General features: G+C 42.1%; 1 protein-coding gene across 2 annotated transcripts; it reads left to right on the top strand.

Annotated features, from left to right (window-relative positions):
* The first annotated feature begins 322 nt into the window (after nt 1-322).
* Nucleotides 323-17,186, top strand: CIB1 (calcium and integrin binding 1). Of its 2 annotated transcripts, none has more exons than XM_085892708.1 (8): nt 323-453; nt 1,073-1,130; nt 1,403-1,437; nt 1,534-1,651; nt 6,691-6,838; nt 8,877-8,989; nt 9,202-9,290; nt 16,083-17,186. In XM_085892708.1, exons 2-8 carry the CDS (start codon nt 1,080-1,082, stop codon nt 16,102-16,104), a joined length of 576 nt encoding a protein of 191 aa, XP_085748834.1. In that variant the 5' UTR covers nt 323-453; nt 1,073-1,079; the 3' UTR covers nt 16,105-17,186. The 2 variants fall into 2 exon arrangements, with proteins under 2 accessions (XP_085748834.1, XP_085748835.1); XM_085892709.1 differs by lacking the exon at nt 323-453 and adding an exon at nt 495-513.
* Nucleotides 17,187-23,870: the final 6,684 nt, after the last annotated feature.

Raw genomic sequence — 23,870 nt, 5'->3', positions numbered from 1 at the left:
CCTATTTCTGCTTCTTTATGTTTTGAACGGATAATGGTAAATTTAATATTTGTCTCACGTTTAAGAAACATTATTACGCTAAAGTCCCGCCCGTCATGTTGCTTTTACCTCAGGAACTTAGCGGAGAAAATCTTTCGCAACATTTAATTACTCTTTAAATACATGAGAAGTAATTTGCAACATGTTGTATGATTTTTACAATGACCTTCATTGTGTTGAATATACATTTGATGCTTCTTCATGTAAATTATGTAACAGCGGGTATACTTCAGTTAAATATGACCATCGAACGATGAGTATTTACAGTTTACTCGACAAGATTTCACGTCAGTATTCCTCGGATAACCCTAAAACAACCACAACAACATGGCTCGTTTCCTGTTGGTGAAGCTGAGCTTCTGATTGGACGGACGGTGATGACGACACCAACACGGAAGTGCTTTTCTCTCTCAGGTGAGTTCGGGGAGTAGCTATAAAGCCAGTCTCGCTTCAAAGCGCAGTTGTTTATGATCGGTGTGGTTGTAATTTTTTATTTTAAAGTGAAGTTGTATGTTGAAATCTTGGTACTGTTTGGCCAACGTTTACGTCCTCGGTTTCTATTGTTCTTCGCTCTTTCGGGAGCTTTTGATGCAAGAGGGACGAAGCCATATTTGCACGTCATGCGTGCGCAATTGGTGCCAACCTATGGTTGCTTCGCCGTGCTGAACATTAAATAGCGAGGAAGCATCACGAACCGTTTTAGAAGTATGATGGAGCTCTGTACCTGGATTGAACCCTCGAACTCTTGGTCCTTGGACTCGGAGCGGACGCTCGAACCGTGACGTCAGTGAAATCCTCCAGTTTATGGTGTTTGTTGTTTGTTTTTTTAATTGTAAAAAAAAAAAAAAAATTCTCCTTGGAATGTAGGTTTGGGTGTGGAGGAAAACAATCCGACAGGGAAATCAGGGAATTTTTTTTATGCCTCCACACAAAGTGACAGTTCCGATAGTGAATTGACTTGAGACGTGTGTAAGAAGTCCTTTGCGAGCAGATAAGTTGGTTCTTCTTCTTCTTCTTCCCGTCGTCACTTCAGCCTAAACATGGGAGGGTCTGCAAGCCAGCTGAGAAGGGAGCAGCTTTTGGAGTACCAGGTAAATGAGTAATGGTTGGGGTTGGGGTTACAAATCCTATGATCATCAATTGTGGAATTTAATAATGATGAAACATCTTTGAAAGAAAAAAGCATTTCTTGATATTCATGAATACATCTTTCATTACAGAATAGCAAAAGATGTGTACTTCTGTACGTTTTTCTTCAATTTGCAAAGAACGCAAGCCATATCGATGTAATTTGGTGTTTGTTGGGTGTTATTAACAACATCCTTCTCCTGCCCCCTCCCCCAACCCCCCCCCTCCCCATCAGGAACTCACATTTCTTACAAAACAAGAGATATTACAGTAAGTCCACTCCTTAATCCCATATAAATCACCCAACCACTCACTTACCATTTGGTGGACCATAAGTTGTTTCATGTGTCCCCGCATCTTCTGCAGGGCAGAACGGAGGTTTCTGGAACTCTTGGGGAAGAGGGTTGCTCCTCATTCTGCCAATGCTGATCTCCTCACCTCACGGGTTCCCACCGAGACACTATGTGAAATCCCAGAGCTGAAGGTGAAACTCCATTGATCCACATTTACCAAGCTGAGGTGGAGAAACGTTTTCGCTCTCCTCGATCTTGTAATGGATTTAAACCTACTTGAACAGATAATGTAAACTCACCATAACTGTAATTTGTCATGTTGACCATTACTAATTTGTCATATCCCATTATAGATTCTATTCTCTTACCTTCTGAAAGACTGTGCACCATGATATTCCCACAGGATTGCCTAGAATTATGTGCACTTGCCTAAAAGCTGTCTGGTTTGAATCCCGACCCAGCGATAAACTGTCATCTTGGTGTTTCCGAGGCAGGGTGATTCATCAATGTGTGTAACGATAAAACAGGCATCCCGTCTGCCAGCATTAGTTGGATACATGAAGATCCCACGGTGTCCATTGAAGAATAACGGGCTACTGCTGGCACCCTGAACAAATTCAAAATTGACCGATAAGTTGCACTGCATCAGCGGCACTGCGGTGCCCCTATGAGAGCTGATACTAACTCTGTCATGGGCTGCACACAAACGATGACTACGAATGTCATAATTATGAGTTCAACAGGTGTGAATCGTGATTGAAGCTATCTACACATTGCATTCAAACAAATGATAATAACAGCGCCCTACTTTCGTCCTCCAAGCCCGCTGTATATCCCATGTCTTCCGTGACTTCACTCGAGTGTATAATTCTCACTACAGTTCACAGATGTGTGTTGCGCTAATCTTCTTACAGTTCTGGGCTGATTCCATCCAGACATGCTACTTAGGATCAGCATTAGACCAATTAATGTATGAGGGTGTTTTTATCTTTACCGGTGGTCTTGGGGGGGGGGGGTGACTCATGACGCATATTCTCCATGCAACGTGTATCATGTCGTACCGCCTCCAGGTGGGGGAGGGTGTTACAAGTCCCCACCCTTTGCAGTACAGTATTGCTGTCCCCTCATTTTCCAGTGCAGTGGCGGAGGTGTTTTTAATTATAAGCATTAGGTTTCTTTTTGTTTCATGCACGTAACCCGGGTTATTTATTTATTTATTTTTGCCGATACACTGCCCAAATAAAGGTGTGTGTCGGAAGAACGTGTTACATACTTGGAACAAGCTCGCCCATCGGGTGGGCTCTCTGCTCGTATGTAGAATGCCCAATATTTGTGGATAGTGGTATACATCTATACAAGTCAGAAAAAATATATAATTTAAAACTAGAAGGGTACTCTGACATCGCCAGATATGCTTCCACCTACATCACGACATCATTACACGTACTTGTATCAAGTTTGATTTCAATCCCTGAACCCAGATTCAAAACCTCAAATAATTCTGGCAAAATGAAAAAAAAACATGTAAGGATGTAATCTCCAAAAAACCAATCAAACCAGGTAGGAAGGAATGACGAGGTAGGAATGATTCCACAATATGACACCACAATCCTTTTACAAATTGCCATTACAATGTCTTTTGACATTTTTCTGTCTCGATTCCACAACAAATAACATGCACAATTAAACCAACCGACGCTACAAATCGACAACTACCGATAACATAAACTTCTTCATATAATTGTTACTATTACCGTCTGTGATAAAAATGTCATGAAGGTGATCCATAAAAGGATTGTGATGTCATTGCTACCTTGTCATTTCTTTGCACCATTTTTGGTTATTTTTTGGGGATTCCATCCTGACATGATTTTTTTTTCTTTCTTTCTTTAGAAAATCTGGATGTCAAATATGTCAGCATCCAGTAAATTGTTCCAAGGGGTGTTTCAATGGGGAACCTTAATGGTGGGGAACCAACTCCTTCATGCAAGGCCCTTCCCGAGTTGCCTTCATATTCCGTCCAATATTCTCGTCCCTTCTGTCTTCACTCAGACATTCTGATACCCTGTTGTCCTTCACTTTGGAGTTGTCTATTTATTTTGGATGCCAACATGGCAGAATCTTTCTTTGCCCTCTCTCCTTTCTCTGCTCCTTCCCTTCTATTCTATCCCCATACTCCTATGTCCTCCCAATCTTCCTTCCATTCTCTCCCAAACTCCGCTCATCTCCTTTCCTTCTCCTACCGTCATACATTTTCCTGCCATCATACATTCTCTTCTTTTCCTCAATTTACTCCCTACCTATACATGCACAACAAAGACGTACCTCCATTCCTATACTCTTCCCTTTTGTTCCTTTTCTCAGTTGGCATTTTCAATTTCCTCCTTGCCCTGTATGTGTAATAAATGGGTGCCTTATAAAGGGGTCACATGATCACATCTATTGATATGAGGAGGTGCAGCACGATTTTCTGAACAATAGTATGGTATATGGAAAGGTGAATTTAGAATGCTCTTTTCAATAACCATGTGAACCTCAATGAAAGCATCAGCAGACATTTCTGGGCCCTTTTCCTTCGTAAGTTACACATTTTTATCGTATTTTACAAATCCACGAGGCATTGTAATCCACGAGAGATTTTACGGTAGACCGTGAGGTGTGACAGAGTTTCTCATTCTGCGCATGTATCAATGGCGTTCACCAGGTTGTGGTGTATTGTGGATATATATATATATATATATATATATATATATATATATATATATATATATATATATATATATATATATATATATATATATATATATATATATATATATATAAGGTCCGTCTAAAAAGTAACGGGACTGAGCCTGCTGTGTGCTCCACTTGCACAACTTGAATGAACGAGTTGTCAGTCTTTCGCAACATTCCAACAATATATATGATTGGTGATGGTTGACTGCGCTCATTGTGTGATTTTTTTTTTTTTTTTTTTTTTTTTTTTTTTTACAGGTCGTGCTTTACACGTTGTCTAGTCTGAGTCATCCGCTATGAGTCATGAGCAGAGAGCCAATCTGAAGTTTCTTGCCAAACTTGGCAAAACACCTTCCAAATTCTTCGCAATGCTGCAGCAAGTCTACGGGGGAAGAAATGATGTTACATACACGTGCATTTAATGGCACAAGAGGTTCAAAGAGGGACGGGAGGATTGTGAAGACGATCTACGGTCTGGAAGACCTTCAATGAGCAGAACGGCGGACAACATCGAGCATGTGAGGCAGATGGTGTGTGCAGATCGTCGACTCGCGGTGCGGATGATTGCTGAGGAACTTTCCATCAACAAGGACACTGTCTGGAGCATCATCACTGAAAATCTCGAAATGCACAAGGTGTGCACAAAGATGGTCTCCAAGCTGTTGTCCGAGGATCAGAAACGGCAAAGAGTCACTGTCTGTCAAGACATTATCGAGCACCTCGAGGACGATCCAGACCTGGTCGGGAGTCATTACTGGCGACGAACCGTGGATATACGAATACGATCCCAAGACCAAACGGCAGAGCCGTAGGTGGAAAAGTCCGGCATCACCAAAACCAAAGAAAGCAAGGATGTCGAAGGTCAAGGTGATGCTCATCACTTTTTTTGACATCAAGGGCATCGTCCACTTCGAGTTTCTACCACAGGGTCAAACAGTGAATCAATACGTGTACAAGGAGATCCTCTGGCGCCTCATGAGATCAGTCTAGGACAAGAGGAAGGATCTGTGGGAGAACAATGTCTGGGTGCTCCACCATGACAATGTCCCTGCTCACAGTGCCCTGAGCCTCACGCACCAGAGTGCCAACTCTGGAGCAACCCCAGTATTCGCCAGACTTGGCCCCTTGTGATTTTTTTCCTATTCCCCAAGCTCAAGGGGGTGATCAAGGGTACCCGATTTCCTGATATGGAGGCTATCAAAAGGGCCGTGACGAAGGAGCTCCAGAAGAAGCCTTCCGGGGGTGCATCGAAGTGTAGAAGAAGAGGATGGACAAGTGTGTGAGACTGGAGGGAAACTATTTTTGAAGGGGACAAGCTGTGATTTCAATATATTTTTTGGAATAAAACTTCTGTGAGGTCAGTCCCGTTACTTTTTAGAATGCTCTTTTCAATATGTATATACAGGGTGCCCCACAGAAAACCAGGAAATTTGGTACAGTTTATTTTAAACAAAACAAAAGCAAACTTAGATGTAGTGTGAAACAAAGATACAAATTTGATAACTGCTGCATTCTGAAATAAAATAAAAAAAACGGTTAGAAAATTTATATGTTAGTTTCTTGATATGGTAAAATATGGCAAAGTAAATCTCAAAATCTCAAATTTCCTGGTTTTTTGTGGGGCACCCTGTATATGTATATGTATGTATATATTTTAATCTGATATAAAATAAAAAATTGTTAGGGTCCGGGTGCAATACCCAAGAGATTGTCGCTTCCTTCCGTTGGAATCTTTGTAATTGCTCTGGCCATTATTGTGCTCCGCTGGATGACCATTTACAGTACGGTATTCCTGTCTCCACATTTTCCAGTGCAGTGATGTGTTTTGGATTATCAGCATTTGGTATTTTTTTTTTTTTTTTTGTATATTATTATTATTATTATTATTATTAGCTTTTTTTTTTTGCTTCATGCATGTAACCTGGGTTTTTATTTTTTTTGCCAACACTGAGCTGTCAGATGGTATTGCCCAAATAAAGGTACGCATCAGAAGAACGTGTTTCATGCTTGGAACAAGATCACCCTCGGACGGGTGCTCTACAGATGGACATGAAGGCTGTCCTTTGATAATTGCTGCCATACTCGTTTTCCCCCGCCCTTCCGACTAGGTCGGAGACGGGGACATTAAAATGAGCTCCGTCCTACCGATCATCCATCCATCCATCCATCCATGTACTTTTGTGTACGTGATATTTCAAAAATTGTTCAACATTTAGCTTTCATATTGCAGATGTCTATTCCTCATGGCATTATCTCAACCTGATTTGATCATGGCTGTGATTGGCTGAATTCTGTTGCCATGGCAACTATCTTGGTAATTTGGCTTGTGCACATGATATTTCCAAACGTTCAAGAGTTAGTTTTCATATTATACAGATCTATTCCTCATACCACCCAAAAGGCAGGGGACCTCGAGTGTTATGAGCTCCTTGTTCTCAAAAGAACACCTTCGTATACCCTTTCCTTACCCCACCCCCCTTTTTAACTATTCCAGGCGAACCCATTTCGTTCGAGGGTCTGTCTCGTGTTCTGCTCAGAGGAGAACCAAGGCCTGTCATTTGAGGACTTTCTTGACATGCTTTCTGCCTTGAGTGAATCTGCAAGTGTTGAAGTGAAAGCTCATTATGCCTTCAGAGTGTTTGGTGAGTGTGTCATTGAGTCATTACCTTTTCTTTAAACACATAACTTGGACATTAGTTATCATTTTCGGTTACTTTCATTCCCAAGAAACAACTTTTACCGACTTGTAATCTTTATACTTGGCTGCCAGATAGTTCCAAGATTAACGTTATGTTTGAGCTGTCCCGTCTGGGTTTGATTCCTAACCTGACTATAAACTGTCATGCAGAGTGTTGCATCAATGAGTATATTTGCTTGCTTTTAGAGGGATGTTAAGCTTGGTGGCCAATCTATCATTCAGTCGTGGATGTTGAAAAATGGCACAATACCTTTTTTGGAAAGAGTAAGCCATCGTACAAATTTCATTCTTGCTATATCGCAGGGAAAAGCCATGGCCAACCACCGAGTGCAGGGGTCGGGAACGTGTGGCTCGCGAGCCAGGTGTGGCTCTTTTGATTATTGCATCTGGCTTGCAGATAAAATTGGAGTTTGAAACTTTGAAAGCCCAATATTTCTCGCAGAAGCTTTACCTATAGTTTGAATGGTGTCGTGCTTCATTCACGTGCACGGCTGAACTTGGCAGAAGGAGAGAAGAAAAAACGCCTCCGAATTGACTGAAGCGGTTTTTGTTTCGTCCAGTCATGCGGCCGAGGCGACTAGTGATTTCGGTTCCTCCAATGACATGCCGCCGCCGAGATGCATAGCGGAATTCATCTCGACCAATCACGCGCCACCGCTGAGGCGACAGCATCCCAGAGTCGGCCAGCCGCGCCGCACCTCTCGAGTATATAAGCCCGTGCGCAGGCCAGCCAGACTCACTATTTGCCAAGCCTCAGTTGGGTCAACATCTCCCTCTCTCTCATTTGCTCAAAGCTAACCCTTCGACGAAGAAGATGGCGAAAAGAAAAAAAAAGGTGAGGAGTATCGTACATTTCAGGACGAATGGGTTGAAGAATTCGCCTTTGTGGAGAGAGCAGGTTCTGTGTTGTGTCTAATTTTCCATGACACTTGCATCGATGAAACGGTCGAATATAAAGCGGCACTTCGACACACGCCATGCTACCTTTGCATCAAAATACCCTGCGGGAGACAGCAGAAAGAAAGAGTGCCAAGAGCTACTGAGCAGGGTGCAAGCCAGCCAGCAGCAACTCCGCGTATGGACCCGGCAAGGTGACTATAATTCCACTAGCTTTGTTGGATCTTTAGCAATAGTGAGGAACGGAAAACCATTCACAGATGGCGAGGATGCTAAAACGTTCATGCTGGATGTCGCCAATGAACTTTTTGATGATCTTCCGAACAAAGACAAGATAATCAAACGGATACAAGACATGCCTCTGTCGGCAAGAACTGTTCATGATCGTACCATCATGATGGCAAACCAAGTGAAGGAAACGCAAGTGAAGGACATAAATACAGCGCCGTTCTTTTCCCTGGCTTTGGATGAGTCAACAGACGTAAGCCATTTGTCGCAGTTCAGTGTGATTGCAAGATATGCTGCTGGTGATGCACTGCGTGAAGAAAGTCTTGCTGTTCTGCCAATAAAAGGGTCCACAAGAGGTGAGTATTTATTCAAGTCTTTCATGGAGTTCGCTCAAGAAAAAAATCTACCTATGGATAAACTCATCTCAGTGTGTACTGATGGTGCTCCGTGTATGGTGGGGAAAAACAAAGGATTTGTGGCGCTTCTCCGTGAACATGAAAATAGACCCATCCTAAGTTTCCATTGCATTCTACACCAGGAGGCACTTTGTGCTCAGATGTGTGATGGGCAGCTTGGCGAAGTGATGTCACTGGTCATTCGTGTGATCAACTTTGTTGTTGCCCGAGCCTTAAATGGTCGCCAGTTTAAAACAATGCTGGATGAAGTTGGATGAAGTCTTAAAATATGTTATATGGCTCTCACTGAAATAGATTTCCAAATATTTTGCTTTCATGGCTCTCAGAGTCAAAAACGTTCCCGACCTCTGACGTAGTGTGTTCTCTGCACAGAGACTGTCAGTAGCGCCGACAATGGAAGGAGAATAACCATTCAGTGAAACATGACTCTTTCCACCACAGATTTTGATGGAGATGGAACGCTGGGGAAGAAAGATTTGAAATGTCTTGTGAACTGCCTCATTGGGGAAGAAAACAACCTCGGCGACGATGACATGGAGCTGCTCATTCAAAATGTACGTGTTTGAAAATCTTCACTGTGATGGAGATCTTTCAAAATTAGTGACAAATCCCATGGGGGACTGTGCAAAGCAGTATTTTAAACGACAGAAGACGTAGCAAAAACATCTTTTTATCCATCAATCATTTCAAACTAGTTATTCTCTGCACTCCAATGGGATAAGCCTTCTCAGTAGTGTATGTGTGTGTGTGTGTGTGTCCTTCCCAGATACTGGCAGAATCCGATATTGACCAAGATGGAACTGTGAACTTGTCGGAATTCCAGCACGTAATTACAAAATCTCCAGACTTTGCCAGGTAGGATGTCAATTTGTGAATTTACCTATTCACATCCAATGAAGACATGAAGTAATACACATTAGTGTGGGTCATGTTTGTCTTTTTGTTTAAAACTAGAAAATACAACCCGCCATTTAGTTTTCTCGATGGGAATATTAGGAAAGGTTAGGAAAGGAGAGTTAGGAAGGGGGAGAGAGTGAATGGGGGGAGGTTGAGGTAGAATGAGGCTTCACCCCATGCTGCTATACACTCCAGAAGTGAACGAGGAGCCCCCCCCCCACCACATTACATGTTCCTCCAACCTCGTGGTCCATGCTAACTGGTAGACTCATCCTATCACCGACACACATTCACGGATTTCCCCACACCCGCACTGCACAGTGGCGTGTCCCGTATGACTGATGCTGTAGCACGTCTGCTACCCACATGCAGAAGCACATGGTTCACGAGACAGCCGCATAACCTCCTCCACCGTGCCATGGGTCTGGGTGCGACTTCAAGTTCAGACCTCGTGCCCGTGAAACCCGCGCACCGCACACAACCCACAGAGAGCCATTTGTATCACATCCGTGTGTGCTGTCTCTGTACCTCTTCATTTTCAGCAAATGCTGACTTGATATTGTCGTGTCCACGCCGGTTAAGACCGACTTGGACGGATAGCCAAACAGTTCTACCTTGGAGGCGAACACATGATCCTTGGAGATCATAGCGCACAGTACGGGAGGGCGTCAAAGGCACATACCACACATGTTCACCAGGACGGAGGATAAGGGTTTATACTCGAACCAACAACGAATAGACAGATACAAGCAATCTTAATAAATAGGGGTTTAATGAACATAAAATAAAATATATTTATACTGGAAATAATGAAACGTGAGGTAACCTAAATTTATATTTGAGGCGCCTCCACACAGTTACAAAATTGGACAAGGGGAAAAGATAAAACAAAAGAAACATCCCTCCTTTATTCTGGCACTTAGCTTTGGGTCCAGAAGTGATCTTTTCGAGCTTGACGATCGAACCCGCGTCCTGCGCGGAAAGCCTGCAAAATGGTGCCAAGCCGCTCTTTGGGTGGGAAACATACAGGAAGCAATTTGGCCGGTGATATTCAACACCAGGGCTCAGAAACCGCCGTGCAGCATCTTTTCATTGTCGCACTTCTGACGCTGCTCTTCTGCAAAAATTCCGCCTTCTTCCCTGATGGCATAACATGAGGCTCTGAGGCTCACACGACCCAGCCGAACAGTCGATGGCTAGCATCTTGCTCCATCACGCAAACAAATTCACACAAATGAACAGGATTCACACTGCCTTTTCTGTCGTGTCGAGGGTGGTCAGCCAGAGCTTCTGTCTCAATCGCGTTCCTCACAGAACCTCCCTTCATGCTCCTGTTTGTGTCCCGACTGTCGATTCTGCCTCAATCCTCGTCTCTATACCAGGTCCGCTCACCACAATGGCCTGCCTTCCTCCTCGAACAGACAACAGGATTACGCTGAGTTATTGCTGAGACTCGCTCTTCTTCTCTTCTCAGAAACGTATACACTTCGGGACTCAGCCGAGCAGTCATGACGAGCATTTTTCTTCAGCGTGCGAACAAATTTGCCTCCTAACGAACACGAGAATCGTGCAACCTTCTTCACCGTGTCGAGAAGAAGCCAGTGAGCCAGATCCTCCATCTCCAATCGCGTACCTCACACACCTCTCTTCTCCCCCGAAACTTCTGATTTCACGCCCATCCATCATCCACCCCAGGGGTGTGGTTTTGCTTGTTGTCATTCCTGGAGGCAGGGTGAAACGTTTGACTTGGTGGTTGTTGTTTTAAGGACGTGATCCCTTTTTATCGCCGTTCTTGTAAATGCAAAAACATTGGAAAAGGTCATGGGGGCATTCACATACTGGGAGAAATTATCCTTAAACCCTACCTAATTAAAACAGCACCAGCCCCTGTGCGGTGACACGTAACAACTTAAGCTGGAAGTGTCTCCTAATCGTCCATGGACCATGCTACTCTCTACAATCCTACCTCGACTATGAAGTTCCTCCATCTCCCCCACAAATATAACAATGTATTGCAGCAAATTAGTAGTATATTTATAATAATATTTTATCATGAAAGCAGATCGCACAAAATGATGAAAAGGCAAACTGCGTACGTAATTTCTGAAAAAAGGACCCCTGTGGACTGTATCATCAGGTCTTGTAGAAGCAGGTTATAGAGCACGGCATTGCGTTCAATGTCGTTGCACTTTCTGCACATTCCTTAATCTTTTCTTCACTAAATATAATTGCCTGAACAGTAGAAAAAATTTAACTTGATGCTTTGCTTAAAGGTCCCCTGACATGCCAAAGTACATAAATTTCATTTATATGTGTCCTATAGGAGTTTTTCATCGTGATTTCAGATCTGACAATGTTTTTTTCACAAAACTCATTCTGTAAAATGTAAAATTAAAAAAACAAACGTCTTCGGGAACGCCCCTAAAAATTCTCCTGAAAGGGGCGTAACCCACATGACGTCACGTACAGTATGTCAAAGGCTGCATGTAAATTACTCGGGTTGGTGGGCTACATGATTCTATTGGTTTTCTGTGTTTCCACATTTGATTGTTCGACTCAATCGCTTCGTTCATTTCTGCTTTAAAAAAATCGAACATTTGGTTTTGAATAATGGATGGCATGGACTTTCATTTGTCTGGTAACGACAGTGAGTGTGAGAGAAATGAAGGATTTTGGTCTGAATCACATGGAGAATTGTCGGATAACGTAGTTGCGGGAGGTGAAGTTCAGGCAGCTTTAAATGAAGTACGGCCTTACCAGTTGAAGCCCGAAGCAGGACAAGCAGAGAAAAATGGCGATGAAATTCCCGGAGTTCATGATGATCGGGAGGACATCGAAGGAAGACTCGGAAATAACAACTGGTTAGACTAAATCCTATTCGTAATTCAATAATGTAAATTTGACTTGCATACTGCTCGATATCAGAAATATTTTAGTGAGGTGACGTGACCAGCGCAGTGCAGCGGACATGTTTCTCCGCGGCGAATTAATCACAAACAAGGCCAGCCCATGTCATCGGCCGTATCTCTCCGCGCATAAAACGAAGCAATATCGCTGTTCGGATACGATGACAACTTGTGTGCAGAACACACCTTGTGACACAATTGTCTCGAGTAGTCTGATAAATCTGACGTTCTGTTGCATTTTTATTTATTTTATTCCTACTGTCGTCATGTAGCGCCAGTAGAAAACGATGAAAAAAGAGAATAATAAATAAAAGCTACAGCACGTCAGATTTATCGGCCCAGTCGGACGGACGACGGATTTATCGGACGGATGACAGATTTATCGGACTAGTCTCGACTCTAGAGATCTCAAATCAATCCACTCTGTGTGAGTTACTGTATGTGACGTCACGCTGCGATTCGCTGAAGTCCATTTTTTTTAGGGGCGGGGCATAGCAAGTTGTGAATAGCTCCAGAAATGATCGAAATATTGCTCGAATTATCCCATTTTTAATTAAAAAAAAAAAACATGGGTGATTTCTTCACTCGGAAGGTCAAGTTTATTTATTTATTTATATATATATATATATATATATATATATATATATATATATATATATATATATATATATATATATATATATATATATATATATAACGAGTTTATTTTGCATGTCAGGGGACCTTTAAATAAATACACCTCGTTATAAAAAAAAAAAATCTCTTGTTAAAATTTTCAGATTTCACTCCAGATTTTGACAATTAGTCCATGAGATCCGATTCTCAAATCAGATATAATGCTTTGATTAAATACTTTAATGAGTCCGTGGGAGTAGATCGTGTTTTTCAAATGAAGGAATGTTTGAATGGGCTGAACAAAATGGCGAATTAAGACCCCAGCAAGCTGATAGAGGGCTGACCAAGGATGCACCTCATAAAGGATAGAATTAAATAAGGCCATTAATTATCTTAAAGCTGGCATTGGCTTATCGGTTAGGGTCCTGAGTTCGAGCCCCGTTACCGCTGAATTAACACCAGGGGGTTGACTCAGCCTGTCATCCTTCTGAGGTGGGCGAAATGAGCACCAGTGTACTGGTAATAGGGGCACTGCATCAGTGGCATAGCTGCGCCCCTTACCAATGATGCAACCAGCAGCCAAAAAGGCAGCACTCAAAGGGAATGATCTTGAAAAAGAGTGTAATTATTTAAATTAACCTAAACACACTCTTCATTCATTTACTCCCTTGCTGGAGCTCCCTTAGCATGCATACAAAGTCTCAGGCCACCAAGTTTCATGGTTTTGGAGTTATGGAGGACACACACACACACACACACACACACACACACACACACACACTCACACACACACACACACACACACACACACACACACAAACACACACACACCCACACACACACACACACACACACACACACACACACACACACACACACACACACACACACACACACACACACACACACACACACACACAGAAGATGTCTCGTCAATCTCATGTAGGTTGTGGGTTCCAATATGAGCTTAAAATTTTGATGTACAAAATTGTTCAATGTCTGATGTTTTGAGGCAGGTGGATAGCTATAGAATTGCATCCTTTGGCCAATTGGAAAGGTAACGGACATAACCACAAAAGGGAGGGGAGGTGAGGCGAGTGGGGTGGAAGGAGGGCGGGGAAGGGGTGGGGTGGGATGAGGGAAGTGGCAATGCTGGGTACCTTTGCTGGCTTTATACATATGTGTGAATATATATATATATATATATATATATATATATATATATATATATATATATATATATATAATGTGTGTATACACTTGGAGCAAGAACATTTGCCAAAGCCCCTCCCTGTAGGCCTGCAAACTACACACTTCGTAATTACGAAATGGTTCTATAATCCTGAAATTTCCTGAACTTTCGCTGCTTTCCACACTGCTTAGTCTAACTGCAATATTATAAATCCTTACCTTTTAATTCAAACTTTTTGAATAAGAACTTGGCTGTAGTGGTGATAAGCTTGATCCAAAATTGCAGCAACATCATTTTTTTGTATTTTGTTATTTTTGGTGTGCAGTCTCGGCATGTGGAGGAGCTAGAACAAAATCGACTATAGAAAGAGAGTGGGGATGAACATCAGCAGGGTTGAGTGCCAAAATAAGGGGAGACTTTGAGGAATAAGGGACATGGTGAAGAAATGAGGGCAACGGGGTGATAAAGGTGGATATAATAATAGCCACAAACTCTCAATCACAGAAACGGAGGGGAAAACTGGGGAAGAAGCAGAAAATGAACAAACTAACATTACATTGCATAATCTCATAGAAAAGGGAGTGGCAGGATGGCCTGGAGGTGCATGCACATGCTTCTAAGCTGTCCAGCCTGGGTTTGAATCCCAACCAGATATAAGCTGTCATCCCAGTGTTTCATAGGCTGGGTTATTCTTCAATTCCCCACCACATTTCCACAAGGCGCTCAAGGTCCGCCAACAACCCCCTTCTGGTAAAACTACCAAAATCACGAATCACTGCTCACCTTCACTCTTTCATTCCTCTTTTTTTCCCGCCTTTGGAATAAACTCCCTCACTCTATTCATTCCCATTCTTCCCTCCAGGCCTTCAAAACAGCTGCTCACCACCACCTCTTATCCCCCATCCAAATCCTCGATCTTTTCTACCCCCGATAATCCACCCAAGCCCACTTCCTTCAATTCCCCTGATTTCCTTCCTGAAAGTCCCTGTAATGTCCATCCTCTCTTCCCCATGTTCCCCATCCCATCCCCATCCTTCTCCCTTCCACAGATCTCCTAATGTCTGTTCCCCACTGTTTTGTCCCTCCCACTCCCGCCCCTCGTTTCATGCCCCCTTGCTGTGCGTTGTGTGTTAGCTCTCATACGAGCCTCGACAAGGTATAAAAAAAAAAATAGGTGTGTACCATCCCTCGGATGGACGTTAAACTGGGCATGCATTCTGTTCCTCTCCTGACCTCTCCTGTACAATTAAAACTTCCTCTCCTGACCTTCGTCGAACATCAGGCCTGCCCAGCCGGCTTCTCCTCGCCAACCCCATAAGAACGTGGGAATAACTGTGGCTGTTATAGAGCAAGACTTAACACAGAAAAATTAGAATGGCACTCGGTTGTACGTATACCTCCACCAGACCGAACGGTTTACGTTTTGTATCCCACTAATCGGCAAGATCTGCATCCGGGCCTTAACCAAAATCTAACCAGCTTGTTATCGTCACCTACCCAACTCGTCCACCAATTTTTGTCATCGTCCAGCTGCAACTTTTTGAAATATCTTACTATGTTGTTTTTGGCACTTTCTCTCAGTGGTTAAGATTCACTTAAAAATATATATAGTGTCTGGATCTTCAAAATCTAATCAATTCATCTGCCACACATCCAACGTGTTCACCAAGTTTCTTCCATAACTTTTTGAGATATGCTACTCCCAGACAGGAGTGAACACACAACCTCCATCCATCTTTGATGGCCGTGGTAATTATTGGGCTGTTGCATTCATTAATGCTTACTCCATTTGATCTCAGCACTTTATTATTACCACCGTCACTGTGTTGTATCCAAATGATTTAATTTTAATATCCATGTTGTTTTTGTAAATAATTTTAATGAATCTTGTGGCTGATTAAATATCAAAAATAGGGCTCAAAGTGATGTTACCACTGCACCGATTTTCTTTGTTTCACTCGGTTTACCTCACTGGGATCAATGTACAATTGACATCACAAGGAAGAGTTCAAATTGAATGAGCATTGTGTTTTGCAGTTCCTTCAAGATAACCCTGTGACATCCTGAAGCTTCCTCCTTGGGCTCATTTAGACTGGATCCTTCATGGACTTCATTTTTCTATTATCGAAAGCAAACTATTCCTTACCAAGCCCTTATTATAACAAACTTGCATGTACAGTATTCATGTCGATCTGCATTGGCAGATGGGTAGAACCATGGATGAAGTCAACAGGCTGTTAATTGAGGTATGCTAACCATGATGAGTTGATATTTTCTTCTTATTCCTAATTTTTTTAAATTATTATTACTTGTATATTAATGGTTTGGTAAGGACTCAGATTTCTCGCCAGAAGCGATTATGTTGAATCCAACTTTAGATGTTTATGTACTCAATGCTGCATTTGGTCATGGAAATGTAAAAATAATTTAAATGTTATTGAAAAATTACATTCCAAAGATTCTGCTCCAGTTCTGGCCACATTCTCGGAAATGTGTAGTTAAATCTGAGGTTTCACTTTGTTGATTTTAATATTAACTGGGAAAAGTAATCTTGCAGCACTAAGGTTTGTCTATGATGATTGATATTTAGTAAATGTTTTGTTGACTTTGTTTGCCCACCATATTGCAGTACCATATTTCTGAGCCACTGTGATATTGTTACTAGTCGAAGGTGTTGCACTGTCCCAGAGGTCCAATTGACTTGTTGGGAAAGGATGCTCAAATGTCCCACCTACTGTGATACCGCTCGGAAGGACCGCCTGTATCAGTACCTGATTAAGGTCACTGCAGTTGAAATTCCAGACTTCCCGAGCCTTTGTCTTTTGTAACGAAATCCTCGCGTTTATTTGCACTCTCCACTCTGCTTCTCCTTTTTTCGACTTTGATGTCAAGCAACTTAGTTATATATTGAGCAATTTTTTTTATTTTTAACTTAATGCTACAGAATCCTCAGGGGGGGAAAAAACAACCAACCTTTGCCATGAGAACAGGGTCTATTGAGAGTAGCTGCTGATCATAAAGGGGCTTGGATCATTCTCATAACACTTTGAGTGCCATTTCTTCATTAGTTCATAGCAATGAGTGCCTTCACAAAGTGTATGAAATGAAGTTGTACTTGATTAATATAAAAGTTGAACCAATTGTGGTGTTTTTGAGTCTTTACCATGCTTTCAAATGCAATGAATACTTATTTTGTATGCGTGTGGATTGTTCCTTCCAAAAATGATTTATGTACGACTGCTTGTCCATGAACCATCTCGTCCCTTCCACAACCCCTTTTCCCTTTCCTCAGTCACCTCTGCATGGTTCTTTTATGAAAAATCATGCAATTCATTGTTGAGTTGATACTTTGGGGATTATTTCATGTAGGCCATTTATTCCTGCTATGTGAAACATCCTGCAACCTATACATACAGAAAACAATTTTTTAACTGCCAGACCCATTTTCCATCCAATCATGGAACTTTGGTAAATAATTTTCCACAAGTCTGGAGACTGCGATGGTTCACGAGTAATGTACATGGTTCGCCTTTTTTATTTTTTGACCTTGGAGGGGACGCCATGGGCAAACTGGCGGGAATCTGGAAAAATGTAAATGATGAAAGTTGTAGTAATCGAAGAGCACTACAAATCGACCACAAATTGCGAAATCCTAAACGTAGTTCGCCTTTTTTTTTTTATGGCGGGAATCGTGAAAAACGTAAATGATGAAAGTTATAGAACTTGAAGAGTACTACTTGCATACCAACTTTCATTCGAAACAGGCCACGGGCAAACTGGCGGGAATTGGAAAAAACGTAAATGATGAAAGTTGTAGAAATCGAAGAGCACTACTTGCATACCAACTTTCATTCGAAACGGTTAAAAACCCGAGGAGCTCGATGCCCAATTTATTTATTTATTTGACATTTTCTATTCTCAATTTTCTAAGTTTTTGACGTTGTGACCTTGACCTTAGGACAAAAATGAAAAATTGAGCTCCGTGGGGCTATGCAGGTGCCATTGGGCTAACCAAATACTGAAACCCCTGCCAGATTCAACAAACCCCCTCGGAGAAGATGTAACTTGAAACCGGCTACCCCCAAAAACACGTTTTTTTTGGGCATGGCTTCGCCTATAATGGGCGCAGCACACCCATTCTCAGGAAAACAACTAGATCATGATATAAACTTCCCACCCAAATTTTATCAGGATCGGATCAAAACCCACGGAGCTTTGCTCAGGACAAACAGACACATAACGAATATAGTGGTCACTTACTGACTCGTGAACCAATAGGTTGGCACTCCTATGTTGAAAGTTTTGTATCAATCGTTTAAGCGGTTGCAAAGAAAAATTTAAAAGCGAAAAGGAGAAAAATTGGGGACCTTGGTTGGCGCTCCACAACGTGGTAAAGGATGGTTGTGGACACCTATCGCTGTAGGACTATATACATATATATTGGGGTCTATGGAGGGGGAAGGGGTTATGCCTCCCCACCCTCCTCAAAAAGGTATTTGCTTTCTTCTCAGAAACTACATACACAGTTGTGATGACACTTGACAACCTTCATCACCCATGATGTACTAAAGTTTGTTGATGACATTAAAAAAGACAGACCAGGGTCTGAGGGGGTGTACGGGGGGTGGGGGGGGTGCCAATATGTTTTTTCTTTCTCCGAAACCACACACACAATTTCGATGAAATTTGACCACAACCTTCATCACCCATGATGTAACAAAGTTTGTTCGCGATATTAAAAAATAAAAAATCTGTGTCGAAAGGCGACTACGGGGGGGGGGGGGGCAATGCCCACCAAAATATGGATTTGTCTTCTCTGAAACCACGCACACACACACACACACACAATTTCGATGACAACCCTCATTGCCCGTGATGACAACCAAACTTTTCACACCATTAAAAAAGGCATTAAGGGGGTCTAGTGGGGGTTTCCCCCCGAAATAGGTATTTGATATAACATTTGTTCATTGAAACATTTTGCCGATTCCATCCCACGTTGACGTTCTCAATATCATTATTCTACCAAGTGAGCGCCCAGGAGCATTGCCCCTATTTTTATATGTATAGATAAGGGTCTTGTAATATAAGTGAAGTTTGGGTGCCTAAATGAGACAGGATGGCCACAGGCTTGCAGGTTGCAACGTCATCCAGCCAGGAGTTTCAAGACATGTCAGTACGTCCTGAGGTGTGAAAGAAGTGTATTTCAAGGCTGTTATTCCACAAATTCTGCTGGTACAATGATGTAAGAGTTCGTACACCACTGCGTTACACACCAACACATCCAGGAACTTTTAAGATATGTTGGGGTCAAGTGGGACATCAACGATTGGAGAGCCCCCACCCCCTTCAGAGATGGACAACTTGTTTGGAATCATTTTCTACAAATGAAACAGCATACCAACATAATCAGCCATTTGATCAATTCCAACAAATAAATAAAAACTCTGCGCTGCTGGAAATATTAATCGTGAGCAAAAGTCAAATAATATAAAAACCTTTTGCCTCTTGTTCTGAAGAGTTACGATTTGTTACTGGACGTCACAATCAGTTCCAGCCGGACATGGCGAGTGATTCCAAGATTAAGAATAAGATGCATACGTATGCTGCAGACAAAGAAGATATTATAGGAAAAGGGAAACAAGGATACTGGAATTTTGGGAATCTGGAGACAGCAGATGATAGGCTCCCATAGGAAGTCATTTATCAATGCTTGAAGAATGGGCGGACTGAAAAAATGGATAGAATGATCCAAGTTGTGTACCATTGTGTTAAGACGAGTCGGAATGATGGGAGGGCTATGTAGTACAGTGTTCAGACAACAGTTGGAATTATGGGAGGTGAAACACTGTTCTTTGAGGTGCGAGTCAGGACTACATCCGGGATCAACTCTCAGCTCACTGATTTTTTTAATAGTAATGGATGGGCCGTGTGCACATGCAAGAAGAGGTTTGCCATTGGAGTCGTTTTTGCAGATAACCTTATGATTACAGCTACCAGTGCAGAGAAAGTACATGCGAGTTTTGGGAGGCGTCAAGAACGTGTAGAACGTACATTCTTCCAAAAAATATACCAGTGATCATTTGGAGTAAACCCAACCATCAATCACATCATTATTCTCTATCATACAAGGAATCATAGATGGCATGAGGAAGAGGTTGAGGTGGTGTGGGCATGTGTGGTGATGGAGGAGAACCCAGTAAGTGTCACAGACCAACCAGTGCAAGGAAAGTGGAGTAGAAGTCAGCAAAAGACAAGATGACGTGATTTAGTTCTCCAGTCAGATATCACAGTTGGTACAGTTGGAGCCACGTTGGCAGCATCACTCATTGCTATGAGCGTTGGATCAGTGAATACCATGGGCTTCGAGCAAAGGTCACAGAAGATATCTGCTGCCTGCAGCTGGAGGATGGAGGATGGATGTGCCTTTGGAGGTTGTTGGGAAAATGGCAGAATTGCATATAGTGATTGTAGTGTACATATGAAGGCTCTAATAGACCATATTCAAAGATTCAAGACAAACCCTTTTAAAAATCATCTACAATTGAAAAGAATGCCAAGGAGGTATTTGAGGAAATCAAGTCACTTTATTGTCATGTGTTTGAAAAAAAAAACAAGGTTAAGAAACAACAAAATTCTTATTCACAAACAGCCTTCTGACTATAAAACAAGATTTATAACAAACAACAGTATTAACAAATTTACATGTAACACAATTAACATAGAACATAGAGAATCAGCATAGTCCAGTTTAGTGGGTATTTGGGATTGACAGCCTTGAGAAACAAAAACGTCCCTAAACCTGTTGGTTTGAGTCCAGAAGCAGTGGTACCACCTACCTGATGGCAGAGGTGAAATCAGTCCATGTGCAGGATGAGTGGGGTATTTTATGAAGCAGAGGGCCTTTCTGTGGCAGCAGTTGATGTAGATATCCTCAATGGAAGAAAGATCTGTATCTGTGATTTTTTTTGTGCAGTCCAAACAATCTCTTGCATGGCCATGCGATCCTTCTGCAGTGGAATGGCCACACCAGGCTGTGATGCAGCCTGTCAGTATGCTTTCAAAGGCGCAGCGATAGAGGTTCACGAGTGCGGAAGTATGCAGTCCAAATTTCCTCAGACGTCTGAGAAAGTAGAGGCGCTGTTATGCTTTTGTTAAGGCTCTGTCACACCTTGCCGATTTAGCCAGCGTATGCCGACTTGTGAAAAATTTGTCTAAAACGCTGGCACACGTCGAATACGTTATGGGTACGTTTTGTATACGTTAAGAGCACGCTGAAAAACACTGCCATATGTCGTAGCACGCTGGCTTTCATCGTTGTACTTTGCGGTTGTCCTCAAATTTTAGCATGCTTGAAATTTTACGGCGTATGCCAGCGTATGACTCACACGTTCCGCTACGCTGGCCATAAGTTGTCGGCACGTTATGCGATCGTTGACACGTCGACACAACTTCCTTGTAAGTTACTCATAAGTCGAAACACGTCGAGGTAATGATTAGCATACCCAAAACTTATTTATAATCTATGAGTAACGTGTTGTAGGCACGTTACATGATCGTTGACACGTCGAGGCACGTTATGCGATCGTTGACACACGTCGACACACGTTACTTGTAAGTTACTCACAAGTCGAAACACGTCTAGGTAATGCTTAGCGTACCCAAAACTTATTTCAAACCTATGAGTAATGTGCTTTGAACCTATGTGTAACGTACCTCCAACGCATATTGACGTATGTAGACGTATTCGATTGATGTCTTCCGGACGACCACAGAACTTACTGAACGTGTTTATAATTTACAGCTACCGTATAATGGCGTATTGGCAGCGTTTAAAAAAAAAACAAAAAACAATAACTTCCGATATTTCGTCACGTGCTGTTACGTCACGTCCGATTGCCTCTTCAGTTTGCTCATTTCTTATTCTTAGTTCCTCCTCTGTGAATATTTTCTGTTTGAGGATATTGTCACGTCGACGTTGAAACTTAAAAGCAAATGTCCGAATATATTTTAAAATTCGTGATAGACTAAAAAAAAAATAATAATAAAAAACAACAACTTCAGATATTTCGTCACGTGCCTTCACGGAGCCAAGGAGAAAAAAGAAAACAAGTTTCCGGTATGCCAAACATTACCTCGACGCGTTTCGACTTATGAGTAACTTACAAGGAAGTTGTGTCGACGTGTGTCAACGATCGCATATCGTGCCGACAACTTATTCCCAGCGTAGCGGAACGTGCGAGCCATACGGCGAGTACGTCGTAAAATTTTCAGCATGCTCGAAATTTCACGACGTACGAGACGTACCACGAAATATGACAGCATACTTCATCGTTTTTCAGCGTGCTCTTAACGTATACACAACTTGCCAATTACGTATTCGACGTGTGCCAGCTTGGTTCGGCAAATTTTTCATAGGTCGGCATACGCTGGCTAAATCGTCAAGGTGTGACTGCGTGGTTGACACTTTTAATTCTCAGGCGGTTATGATTTAAATTGGCGTGCGGCAGGTTTTTAACAGGCTACGCCATGAGTTCGTCGGCGATACGTGCAGCGCGCTATGCCTAAGTTAAACTATCGTAGGGCATAGGTTGTGAACGCAGACAACAGGCCAAGCATTCGTTAGTATAAGTTATCTATAAGACAACAAAACATTCTGTGCCCGTTACTAATATGTTATGCATACGACCAACACGTTATGAATACGACCAAAACTTAAAAAAAAAAAAAACATCAAAATTTCAGCGTACGCCAACGTTTTACATACATTTTTATACGTTGCCATTGCTGGCTAAACCGTCAAGGTGTGACAGCACTTCTATAATGGATCCGGTGTTATGGGACCATGCCATAATCGGAGATTCGAACACCGAGAAATCTCAAGTTGTTCACAACCTCCACAGCTGCCCCGTTGATGGTGATAGGGAAATGGTCTGTGCTATTCCTCAAGTCAACAATGAGTTCTTTAGTCTTGCTAACGCTTAGGGACAAATTGTTTTGGCATCACACTGCCAAATCCTGTGCCTTACACATGTAAGCACTCTTATCATTGCCAGTTATCAAACCAATTACAGTGGTGTCAATGGTATGGTTATGGATCAAGGGATCTGACAAATTAAATTAAATTATTGCCAATCAGTTATGAAATCATCATCATCATCTTGTGGCTGTAGTCAAGATAGTTATGTAATAAGAGGAACATTCTCACACATCAACAAAAAAATGCTGATGGGGAGGGAAATGACGGCAGAGTTTGTCGTAACGACATTTTACCCGGCCTCTGAAAATAGACAGCATATAGAGCAGAAAAAGAGGAATGTTCTGAAGGAAACAAAGTAGGGGCAGAGGTTTAATTAGCATAACAACCATAACACTCTGGGGAAAATGGACGGGGTGGGGAAAGGGAGGGTGATCAAGTGAGAAAATGGAAAAAAAAACAAGCTCGAATGAGCTAAGATCCTCGTCCTCTTAATGATGATGTCATAAAAACGAATATGACATTGTGATGCATCAGGTTTGCGATAAATTATCCGTGCTAATGCCCGGCTTGATTTCCGCAAACAAAATTCAAACAGCTTCCCTAGTTTCGGAGATAATGGTACAGGTGATTTCCATTAGCGGCGATATTATGACGTCAACTTTTTTTCTAGGAAGAATTTCCAAAATCGGAGATGGTTACTGCCTGGCGTGGGCTTTCTGCATATACATGGCAAGTTTCACGAAGATCCGATGAGAACTCTGGGTTGTGAAATAAAAAATGTCAAAAAATAGGAATGATGTCATAAAAATTGATATGACGTCATAGTGATGTATCATATGTGCGGT

The sequence above is a fragment of the Eptatretus burgeri genome, chromosome 8, assembly GCF_056783735.1.
Source record: "Eptatretus burgeri isolate ZD-2024b chromosome 8, Ebu_testis_v1, whole genome shotgun sequence".
Classification (NCBI taxonomy): Eukaryota; Metazoa; Chordata; class Myxini; order Myxiniformes; family Myxinidae; genus Eptatretus; species Eptatretus burgeri.
The sequence above is the reverse complement of the archived record's forward strand: the minus strand, read 5'-3'. Positions and strand labels throughout refer to the sequence as shown.

What these genes read in the sequence shown, in the direction of transcription:
- CIB1 (XM_085892708.1), top strand. Translation starts at nt 1,080, where the DNA reads ATGGGAGGGTCTGCAAGCCAGCTGAGAAGGGAGCAGCTTTTGGAGTAC. An exon ending in TTATGCCTTCAGAGTGTTTG is followed by an intron (nt 6,839 to 8,876) that starts GTGAGTGTGTCA and finishes TTTCCACCACAG; the next exon opens with ATTTTGATGGAGATGGAACG. An exon ending in TGGAGCTGCTCATTCAAAAT is followed by an intron (nt 8,990 to 9,201) that starts GTACGTGTTTGA and finishes TGTCCTTCCCAG; the next exon opens with ATACTGGCAGAATCCGATAT.